Below are 11,957 nucleotides of genomic sequence, written 5' to 3' on the forward strand. Positions count from 1 at the left end.
CACCAGTCTGTCCAGAAGATTGGTTTGCTTAGCTTCAGTGAGTGGATGGAGATGGCTCCCTGGTCACACAAATCCTGTGACAACTGCAGCCCTGCTCCCTCATTGTGACACTTGGAACAGATGCCCTGTGTCTAAATCCAGTGTGCTTATAAAGCCTGGTATTTGGGGAGTTATTCTGTGGGTTGTATTTTGAGTAATACCTTTGATTGTCATGTATATTTAAGGAGCTAATTCAAAACACACAGAAACCTTCAGCTAGCTGTGAAATATTTTTTTTTAATGTATGCACTATAGGAAGAAGACTCAAATCTCTAGATAAAATCCTGTTTAGTGGTTACATACCTACAAGGAGCTGTGGAAAAAACAAAGAAAGGTCTTTCTCTGTTGCCTGGAAGTTTTTGCTCACAGTGTATGCTCACAACATCTGTATTTATAGTGCTAAATTTTTTGATCTTTCTGCTCAGCTGTATGCCACAGGTTACAAAAGTAAGGTGTATGTGTGCCTTCAGTAGGGAATATTCCCATTTATTTTAGCTAACAGGTACTCGTATTGGAAATTTTTGCTGAATTACACTTTGAAGAAAGGTTTGGGGTTTTTAAAAATGTTTTATTTGTTGGCGTTATGGTATTTCGTATATATACTTTATATGAATTTGTACATTTTGCCATCACATTGTCTATATTGTTTCACAGATTTTTTTCTTCTCAGTCATTTTCTCTTTTTAGCCTATGGATGTATGAAGTAACTGTGTTATATGGACCTGATGCTATACTAAGTACTGCAATACTTTCTTTGTAAAGTTTATTTTCAAAATTTCATGAATGTTTTCTTATGAAAATGTTACATGTGAATGATATACTCCTAAACAGTCAGTGTAAAGCAGCTCCTGATTTATGTACTTCATTCAACATATCTTGATTGTTTGCAACTTTTACATTTAGTAAACGTAATTTACTTTTCTCTGGAAGGTAAAACTTGTGGGTTTCTGCGGTCTGGCACTTAGTCTGTGCAATGGATCTTTTTCAGCCAATGAATTTTGTTTAATTTTTTTTCACAGTATCTCAAAACACTGTGTATATCTGTGAAATGGTAATCTAAAACTTTGGCAGAAATAGACCACAGGCAGTAGCACTTTTTCTGTAATGCCTTTATGGCTTTAGCAGTGAAATAAGTCTTTGGAAGGTCATGGTCTGCAGCCTGCCATTCTCTAACATGCTAAATAAAACAGTATTTCAAATGAAGAAAGCATTAGGGTACATCAGACAGCACTGGGTAAGCACATTTGTAGGATGCACCTGGTGCTTCCTGTGGAATAAAAAGGATTAGTCCCTTGGTTTGATGGAAATTAAGTCACTGGATTTGAATTATAATACAGGATAAATATCTCCAAAAATAAATACTGAGATGAAGGCAAGATGTTTATCTCTATCAGCCAGGACAAAACCATTATCCTGTGATAAGGATCTGTTCCACTGGCATAGTCTTCCACATTGCCTGTGACAGTTTGGGAGGGATGCTTCTCCTCCTGTGCGTGTGAGACCGTGAAAGCAGCTGGATTTTAATGAAATTTCAGTGATCTGGATATCTTAATTTTCACTTTTACAAGAATAAATAGGCTTTTTAAATAGTTTTATGCCTTGGAATTGCAATGTACATGCTACAGCTCCTCTTTTGGAGAGATTTGACCAGCTAAACAGGCCTTTTTGATGTAGTCATAGTCATATAGGTTTCTTAGGTGTATCTAAATGCTTATGGTGTCACCAGCTTGCAGAAATGAGCCCTAAATATATTGCATATATCCTGCATATTCAAAAACAAAATATAAGGCTAATGTCCTTATTCTGATAATGTATGCAGCACAGATTTTTTCATAATCTGTGTATATCACTTAGAGATTTTATGTGAAGGTCACATTACAGGACCTCTTCCTTTATTAACTCATTTTTCCCTTCTTCCCATGCCCCAGCTTAAAGGATATTCAGGACATACACATATACACATACATATATGAATGCCTACGTGTGTCTGTAGGGCCAGTTTTTCTGCCAGGCTCTGAATCTCTACAAATATATGTGTGGGGAGCCACCACATCTCATCAGCCATTGCTGAAACAGAAGTGTAGGCCATGGGCTCCCAGGGCTGCTGGCAAGGAGAAGCAGCCTTGGATGGGTTGAGATTGCTGTTCTGTGGGCAGCTTGGTGCATCCAGGACCTATGCTGATCAACCAACATGAGAAGATGTTCTGACTCCTTTCCAGTTCACCTGCCTGGACTTCCTGTCCCAGGGAAAGGACTGAGACATAGCCAGCCCCATAGCTAAATCCAGGGGTCAGAAGTGTTCCTGGGGCTCTGCCATAAACATGGATTATGAAGGCCATCATCAGCTGCTGCAAACGGAAATGTACGTGATGACAGACTAGAACAAGCCTTAAAGTAAAGAACAGCGAAGAAATGGGCCCTTTGCCTTCCCTCAGCACCTGTAATGTCTAGCTACCCTCTGATTTTATCTAGGCTGCTACAGATACACACATCTTCTGCAGTGTCACAGGGCTGTTGTTTTCCAGCTCTGAAATGCTGCAGGCAGCAGCAGAGGCAGAGATTGACTTCCTCCTCTCCCCAGTGTGCTTGGTAAAACCACCCCGTTCCCTGCCAAAGTATTGCTGTAAAAATAGTAATTGTGAAACTGCCTTACTTGCACATGAAGATGATCTCTCCAGCATTTCCTGACAGCCTGCAGGTACCTCTCCATTGTCTGCTAGTCGTAATAAACCCAGAACTGTTTCTTTTGTTGACACAGCTCAACTTGATGTATATAACTATCATTTTGACCTCACAATAGTTTGAGAAGTATTGGTTGGCCTTCTATAAGCGATTGTATGTCCATCCCTAGGTGCAATCCCAGTCTGGAGCTGAACTGCTTTCTAAACCCTCTAGAGGTGAATTCTGCATTTTTGATGCTGGAACAGTTCTGCCAAGTCGCTGCCAGAGCCAGGAAGCATTTAAGCAAGGCGAAGGACTCTGTGTTCCTGGCTAAATCTTCATCCCCCTGAAAGTTGTGAACCCAACAGGCCAGGAAATGCTGCCTCAACAACATCCCTCCATGTAACACAGTGGAGTACAGGTCAGCAATAGTTCCAACCTCTCAAGGAGATGTGCCCAAATGCCTTAGAGCACTAAGCCAGTGGCGGTATCTAGAAATAAGGTAATTCTGTCTTCATTTCCAAGGCTTGTCAGCTGAAACTCAGCCAGTTACCCTCACTTCAAGCACTTGGGATGGGAGTAAAATCACACTCTAGCAAAGGTTACAAAAAAAAAAAAGATTCAAGGTGACATTAACCAGCTTTCAGTACTGACTGATGTAGGATTCAAATCAGTGACCTAGATGCAGAAGACAGTTTATCTCATTATCAACCCCTTGAGCCATTCTGCTTCTTTTTGTGTTTATTCCTCTGCAAGACTAGCACATTATAAATAGCTGTCAATGTTTTGTGTATTTGCAAACATGTGCTTTAGATGTGCCACCTAAGGAAGAGAACACAATCTCTTGTGTAACACCACTGTTGGTGCTAATGCATTTTTAATTGCCAGAGCTCTGGGACTGCTTTGGCTTTCCAAGTCTGAGTGATGAGATTACAGTTAATAAATTATGTCTTATCATCTTTCAATTGTATGATAGGTCACAGTAGATCTGCAAAAAGAACAAGAATTAAAATCCTCTGTCCATCTGAAATCAGCTAGCCTGGTGCAAGTTGGTTTTTTTTGCCTTTTTTCGCTTTGGCAACACTGACAATGGGATTCTATAGGGAAGTACTTTTCTTCCCTGTCTCTTTGCCCAGTTCTTCAAAACTGCAAGTATTGTCTGCATTTTGCTGGGCAGGAATTTCAACACTGCCTGATTAAGCCTTGATTTAAGCTTACAAGAGAGGTGAATGAGTGCATGCATGTGTGTGTGTGTGAGTGCATATGTCCTGTAAACTCAGAATTCAGAGCAGATGTTCACTGAGCTGAGCCTGCTGTTTTCAAGACTGTCAGTGACTCTAGTAAGGAAGGTGAGGGGAAGGGAAGGAGGGTCTCCCGCTACCCAGCAAAGTGAGATATGTTTACTTACGGCAGCCCACCACCAAGCATGGGGGATGCTGGTGAAGTTGGTACTGGAGACATCGTGCTCCACTGTGTAGACCATTGCAGAGAAGGCGAAGATGCCCATGGCAATGAAGAGCAAAAGGCAGCCCACCTGCTGGTAGCACTGGCGCAAGGTAAAGCCAAAGGCACGCAGCCCTGTGGAGTGACGGGCCAGCTTGAGGATGCGGAAGATGCGCATGAGGCGCATGATGCGAAGCACTTGTCCCACCTTGCCCACCCGTCCCACCTTCTCGATATCGTGCTCGTGCTGAGAGCCCCGACCTCGCGGCTGGTCATCATCAGCAAAGCATTCGAGCAGCAGCTGCAGATAGAGGGGCAGAATGGCAATGAGGTCTACTGCATTGAGAGCGCTGCTGGCAAAGCGGCGCAGATCTGGGGTAGAGACCAAGCGCAGCAGGTACTCCAGTGTGAAGAATGCGATACACAAGGTCTCAATGTGCTCCAAGACAGGCCGGCTCTCCCCGCTTTTCCGATCTATCTGCTGCATCTCTTCCACTGTGTTGAGTGCCAGGGCCACCACGGAGATGAGCACAAAGAAGCTGGAGGCCACTGCCATCACCTTGGCAGTGACAGAGGAGAAGGGCTTCTCCATGAGGTTCCAGAGGCGCCAGCGTTGAGGGCCATAGTAGCGCATGTGGTGGAAGAGCTGCTCACTTTCCTGAGCCTCTGCCTGGGAGCGCAGCTCACGCTGGACCTTCAGCTGCTCGGTCAGCTCATCACGGCGCTCCTCAAAGCAGATGCGGCAACAACGAGGGGTGTATTTGAGCCGCACGCCCCAATAGCTCAGCTCCTCCAGAAAGCTGCAGGGACACAGCTCATCCCGCACACGCAGCACCCCCGAGGCATAGAAATTGTACACCAACTGAAAGACTGCTGGGTCCCGGTCAAAGAAATACTCATCTACCTGGGCAGCGTAGTCATCGCACAGGCCCAGCTGGCAGCGGCGGGCAGTGGAGGGAGAGCCCAGGCGGGTCTTGGGATAGATGGCCACTGCCTGGTAGGTGAGGCGGTAGCTTTGGCCACCAACGTTGATGTTCAGCACAGATGAAGTTCCTGCTGTGGTTGGAGCTCCAGCAGGAAGAGCAGGGGAGCAAGGAATGGATGATGAGGGCTTGCTTTCTCCCTCAAATGTTTCTCCAGTTGGCCATTTTCCTTGTTCTTTCTCTTCCTCTTCCTCATCTTCATCATCCACATAATAGTTGTAATTCCCCTCAGGTCCCAGAAGCAGTAGGGGCTGGGAGTTCACTGAACTGGTAGCAGAAAATCCACTCTGTATGTCTAAGTGTATGCCTTTGTTATCCTTCCCCTTGTCAGGCTGTGGGAGGACATTTGATGCTTCACTCTCTCTGCCTTTATGTTTTAGGAAATGAAACTGTCGCTGCATGTTAAACTGCAACATACTATTTTTCCTTACTCTTCTCCCTTCTTTGCATGCACCTGATCAAGGAACTAACACCAGTCCTTTCCAATGCTACAAAGGCTGACAATTCTGTCTTCTCTCTTTATCTTGATAGTATCACACACAGCAGTAGTTCTGTGTTTTTCTCCCTGCTAGCCACTACTCCAGTTGTTGTGAAAGCTCTGTGTGGGATATAGACACATGAAGTCTGCTGTTGACCATTTTAATCTTGCTGACAGGGAAGATCTGAGTGCTTAGAGAAGGGGATTTAAGGGCTATTATCCTGTTCGAGCTTCATCTCCCTCTGGCTGTGACGTGAATGATTATGGATCCATAAATCTATGAAAAATCAGTAGGGGAAAAAAAACTCCGAAGTTTTATTGCCAATAAAAAACCATACATTTTCTTAATTCAAGTATATATGTGTATATATATAGATTAAGAATAATGTGAAAAATAAGAATGTATGAGGAGCAGAGATGGGGTGGAGAGAGAAAGAGAAAGAGAGAGAGCATCACATATGTCTTTCATCTATATGAGTGTAGCATGTCTTGGTTTTCCTTAATGAAAATATTGAATAGTTGATATGCAGATAATGGCTAGAAATTCACTACTGTATCTCTTAAAGTGTTTTCAAAAGGTGACCAAATAAAAATCATGCCTTTTTATTCCTGACTAACATACATCCATCTGGTTAAGGTCTGACAAAAGTCACAGTCTGTGCCTGAAGCTTCAGCTGTGTTCTGGGACCACAGGTCTCATGCTCCTCTGGACACAGTGGAAGTGAAGGGTAAGGGTGTGAAGGGGTTTCCATCATGCTTCTCCACTTCAAACCCTTCATGAGCTGCTGAGAAAGAGAATAAAGTCAATCTTGTTTCTCTTGCAGGGCATGTTTAATAGCATAAAGCCACACTAGGTACCTAGCGGGACAGGAGATATAAATTCTCTTTGTTTTGACAAAGGTTTCAGCCTCAGCTCTGGTGGACCTAGTGCAAGCATCTCCAGTAACAATGAGCATCCTGGAAGCCAGATTACTTCCCCTTGTCACTGGGAGCACTTCAGTTGAGCTAGAGCTCCTGTAAAGCAGAAGGTACACACAAGAAAGGGGTGGTTCCTTTGGCATGTTCGTAGGCCCATGTTACATCTTAACATCAGCTAGTTATTCCACCTGTATCCAGGCTGATGCAGGAAGGAACAAGACACTGGAAAACTGCTGGTTTAGGCAACATCTTTGCTGGTCTGGAAGACCTTCTACCTGCAATCCTGTAGGCTGCCTTCCTCTCGCAGCTCCCTACCCTTTCACACATGCTGTCCCAGAGCACCTGCAGTAGTATTTTTCCTGCAAACACCAATGCTATTATTTGGGTGGCTTCCCATGTGAAGCAATTGCTGTTGCAGTGAGAATTACCCCTTCTTTTTCCCCTTAGCCCTACCCCCTCATTGTAGCTTTTATGTTTATTACCTCTTGACAAACTGGAAGACATCATACCTAAGCATTTTGCACTGTTTATGTTCTCAGGCTGCATTCTAATGAGTACATCACACTGAATAGTTCAAGGTTTCTCCATGACACTCTGTTTAAGGCCTGGATATTGGCTGTTCATATTTAGCTGCACTTGAAAGTGTTTTGCTTCATTAATTTGTTTGCACTGCCCATTCTCTTTCTTGATGGAAAAAAGGCAAGGCATCTTGCAAGGGATTGTCAATGCCATATTACAGATACCAATCTGCTCTGCAGTTTGCTTTGAGGATTAAACAATGCCACGATGAGTCCTTTGTTAGCAACTTTAATGCAAATTAATTTCAAATTTCAAGGCTGTTTCTTTCTCCTAAGCAAACTAATTCAGACATAATTAAAAAAATAGGCAGCAATGCCATAATTTTACTATAAAAATTATTGAATGTTTCTTAATCAAGATTCAGGCTGGACTGTAACCGTATTCCTCTTGCCAGCCTCCACTATACCATTTCATTTTGTTTTTTGTCAGGCTCTCTGGTCTCACTTCTGGCAAGTATCCAGTAAGGATTATTGCTCGCTACTCAGGAGATCATTTCTCATACCATACTGCACTAGCAGGAACTTCTACAGGGTGAACTTCATGATTGTCAGATGTCAACACCTCATGCACCTGAACTAAGATCTTGGACATCTCTACTAAGCAAAGCAAGAGAGATTGCTAGTTTCATTTCTGTTCAGACTAATTGCTTTGACCTAGATATTCTTTGGAATGTAGCTCTTAAGCACCTGGTACACTCTGCTCAAACTTGCCTCTAACTGACAAAATAGGTAAAAAGAAATGGCTTTATTTATATTCTTTACTTTCAAGTGAGACTTGTTTCTGAGCTGCTAAACTCTCAGCCTAGATAGATAAGAAAATAAAATGACCAGAAAAGACATTTTCCCCTCCTCTATTTTTTCCCTTATCTACTTTATCCAGTGTGCTGTTTATCTTCCTAAGTGTCATTAATAAGAATTGCATAACATCTTCTAGTATGAGGTAGAGGAGACTTTGGGTTGCTGAAGCAGTTGGTTAGGAAGGTCCCCTTGGAATCTGCTTTTGAAGGTATTGGGGTCCATGAATGCTGGTCACTTTTTAAGAGCCATCTCTTAAGAATGCAGGAGCAGGCAATTCCCAGGTGTTGGAGAAGAGAAGGCTGAGGGTTGCTCTCATCACAGCTTACAATATCCTCAAGGTGGACAGTGAGGGAGAAGTGCTGGTCTCCTTTCTCTGGTGATTAGTGATAGTACAGGAGGAAATGTATGTCCAAGGGATTTATCTGGTGGCTGCAACAATGTACCTGAGCCCAGGAACCTAGGACAAGCTTCATGAGTTACCTTTGCTGACTGTATGTCAATGTGTCTTTGTTGGTGTCCTCTTTCCACTTCTGCCACTCCATGCTATCTCTTCCCTCTCCCAGTGAACTACTGCTGATTGTTGTAAATTGCAGCTTTTTTCACAGGTAAACCCACAATGTTTACTGTACCTGATTCCTAGATGCTTTTGCAGAGAAATATCCCTGTCATTGTGTTGCTTAAAAGCATACTCAGGCAAAATGGTTTGCAAGGAATGCAGCAGAACCTAGTCAGACAAAGTCCAGTGCAACTTACCCCAGCTCTTAAACCAGCATCACGTGAGGTGCATTAACATCTGTGCATGTACTGGCTCTTACTAGGCACTAGGCACATTCCAGATATGACTCTGTCTACAAAGCTGAAAACTCCGAATTCTGCCCTAAATGGCATGTTTGAAACTATTAGAAGACTACAGGTAGTACTGTTATACAGATGACATTAAAGAATAGCAGAATAAAATAGTTATTTTCATAAATATGAAAGGATTATAGCTAGCAGAGGGTAGGAAGAGCTTAAATCTCTGGACAGCAACAATAAGTGATACTGTAGTGGACTGATGCTTGTTCTAAACCTTGAGGCCAGTCGTGCATTGTTTCAGGGATAGGGCTAAGATCTTGCAATGAACTGTGAGAGGGAGAGCCAGCAAATACTGACTCACTAACAAACGATGAAGTGAGGCATGGGAAACATGTAGAGGATCAGATAGAGAAAGCAAGCCCCAGCTGTCCCTGTCTTTTGATTCTTTATTCAGTCCAAGAATTTTAGCCCATGCCATCCCTGAGGGGTAAAAAGAGAACAAGATCCAAGATTCTGGATTGTTTTGTTTTGATTTGGATCTGCTTCAGGCAACTGCTACACAGCAGCCACTGGATGAAAGAGGAAAGAGAAGACGACGACATGCACATGCAAGCTAGCTTTTCTCTGGAATCCCAGCAAGAGCCAAACCAGCCTTCCCATAGTCATGAACAGCAGTAAGAAAGCAGCACTAGTAATCTGTGCAGGCAGTGGGTCACCTTACACACATATACAAACACCAATACAATGAGAAGAGAGATACCAGAGAGAAGCAAAGGCTGCCAGTGACAGGACATAGGGGCATAAAGTTCTCTTACACGTAGAAGAAGAAGAGTAGTTGTCTCTCTAAATACTAGGTGTTTCCCAACACATGCAAGAGCTAGCTAGTACCACAGTGAGCAGGATGGAGCTAATATGGAAAACAGGATAGCATAAACATTAGATAGGATGAAACCACATTGCAGAGGGGCTCTCCAAATTGCTGTATGTACTTTTTATGATTTGAATGCACATGAGCCTGATGGTGCAGACACAGTCAAAGTTACCAAGGTATATGAGATCAATAGACACCATATGAGCCACGGAGCCTGTCTGTACACAAGCTCTTGAACGCATAGCAAATGCAATATAATGCAACTTTCATTTAGCCCTTTTGTGTTGCAAGCTTAAATAAATTCAGTTCCTTGTGTTTGCTACATGCTGTGGGTACTGACAAAGAGACCACAGCTCTGCTAACGTGGAATGACTTGTCAAACTGAGGAGATCTGCCTATAAGCCAGAGTCTTAATATGCTCAACAGCGGTACCTGTGATGTTCAGTAGGCTACATAGAAATAGCTATGTGTCAGGTGGCTCATTTAAGTAGAAAAACTGTAGGGAGACAGATGTATCTAGCATGTGCTTCAGCAAGTCAGTGCATTACAGCAGCAAACATGCATATCAAAGAAAGATGCAAAAGAGAACAGTACCATATTCCTCTAGCTTAATGAGTTCATAACCCTTTTTACAGGCAGGAAACAAGCAGCAGAAGAATCAACAAGTATTTTCTCTATTGGATAATGCTGGGCTTTCCACTGGGCCTTGCTTACTGTATGCAGTGCACATTCATAAACTGTAGCAGCTCTTCTGACACAGGCACCTTGTCCTAGCCCTGCAGTGAGCACAAACAAACATTAAAAAACATACAATGGCATCAGCAAGAACTAATTTTACTTAATAAGTGAGAATGAATCTCAGCTATATAGAATCAGAATCACAGAATGATAGAATGTATTGGGTTGGAAGGAACCTTTAAAGACCATCTGGTCCAGCCCCCCTGCAGTAAGCAGAGACAATGTAGAGAAACTGGAAATACTCTGGGGGTAGAGACAAAACTATGACAGTACTACACCTTTAAGGGTGTGGGAGGGGTCACCTCTGCAATTGACAGGCTTTGTGTTTTCTGAGCATTACATATTTATGGGAATAAGCAATTTTCTTGCTGACAGAGTTCAGCTGCCAGTTTTGCTCTGAGAATTTGTTTTGTACTGCAAAAATGGAGAAAATATGAACATGCCTGTACAAAGTGTTTGCATTTCCTCTCTCTCCTGGGAATTTATTCTTGTGGGTTATTTTCTTGTTTTACTATTTTCTAATGTATGAGAAAGGCACTTCTGACTGATAGCATACAGTATTATTTCTTTTTAATATGGAAGGGCCACAGTGCCACTAGGCCTAGCGAAAGCCATCTAAATCTCAACAGTGATGAAGCCACATAGTGAAAGCCTGTCTCAAGGAACAGCAGCCCCTCAGTCCACATAACAATTCCTGGCCTGCTGAGCATCAGTTCACATGCTTTCCTTCAGGATCTTGTGGTGGGCTGGACACTCATCTGTCCCGGGAAATGCAAAGATCTTCTTGAGTTTGTAAGCAGTATTGTTCTGATACTATTCCAGTCAACACTTCCTCCTGTTTCCCTGTTTGTGTCCCATCCCTGACAAGAACCACAGACCTCAACCTGACATTATTTATGATGATCCATATGTCAAGATCTTGGGGGGAAAAAAAAGAAAAAGACAAAATTAAGAGGTGCACTCAACCTTGGATTCCTTTTTGTAATACAACGATGTTATGGTTTATGGGTTAACAGCCTGAAAGGGAAGAACAGGTGGTGTCTGTAGGACCCTGGGGGGTCAGAGATCAGTACCGTTCCCTCCCCTTTCCAGCCACAGTCTATAAAAAAATGAGGAGGCCCGATGTTCTCACGGGCTTTTCCTGGCTTTCTGGGCTGCTTCCTGCTGCATCTCAAGGACGGCTAGGCCTACCTCCACGTGCTCGGCAACATCCACTACCATACTCTTCCCGGCACCACTGCAGTCCCTGGTGACGAGTCACAGCAGTCGCAGCGGCCACGAGTCACTGCTCGGACACTTCCACTCGGGACTGCTGGGACTGTGTTTTGTATATAGTTAAACATCCTTTGTTCCTTATTAATTCCCTTTTCCTTTCCCCTGTTTTTTTTCATTAAATTCGTTACAGTCTTAAGTTCCAACCTTGTGCAAAGCATTTTTTTCTCTATTCCCTTCTTTTAAAATTCTCCCATGGGAGAGTAGGAGACGACAGAGACAAAATCCTGCTCCCCGGGCTTGCCCTGAGCCATAAACGGACACAGGATAAATTGGAGCCCAACATGGGGCACGAGTTTGGAAATTAGTTTTTATTATTATTTCCCCAACGAGACAGTTGGAAGTTAATACTAAAATGGCTCTTGTAACTGTGCTTCTGCGAG

The 11,957-nt window shown here is 43.2% G+C and overlaps 1 protein-coding gene across 1 annotated transcript in view; it reads right to left on the reverse strand.

Annotated features, from left to right (window-relative positions):
- The window catches only part of LOC104545342 (potassium voltage-gated channel subfamily V member 2-like), a 6,080-nt gene extending 538 nt beyond the window's left edge, over positions 1-5,542 (reverse strand). Inside the window, exon 1 of the mRNA XM_010190460.1 lies at positions 4,109-5,542. Within this exon, the coding sequence (XP_010188762.1) occupies positions 4,109-5,542 (1,434 nt within the window). The remainder of the gene's footprint in view (positions 1-4,108) is intronic.
- Positions 5,543-11,957: the final 6,415 nt, after the last annotated feature.

The sequence above is a fragment of the Mesitornis unicolor genome, unplaced genomic scaffold (assembly GCF_000695765.1).
Source record: "Mesitornis unicolor isolate BGI_N332 unplaced genomic scaffold, ASM69576v1 scaffold21190, whole genome shotgun sequence".
Classification (NCBI taxonomy): Eukaryota; Metazoa; Chordata; class Aves; order Mesitornithiformes; family Mesitornithidae; genus Mesitornis; species Mesitornis unicolor.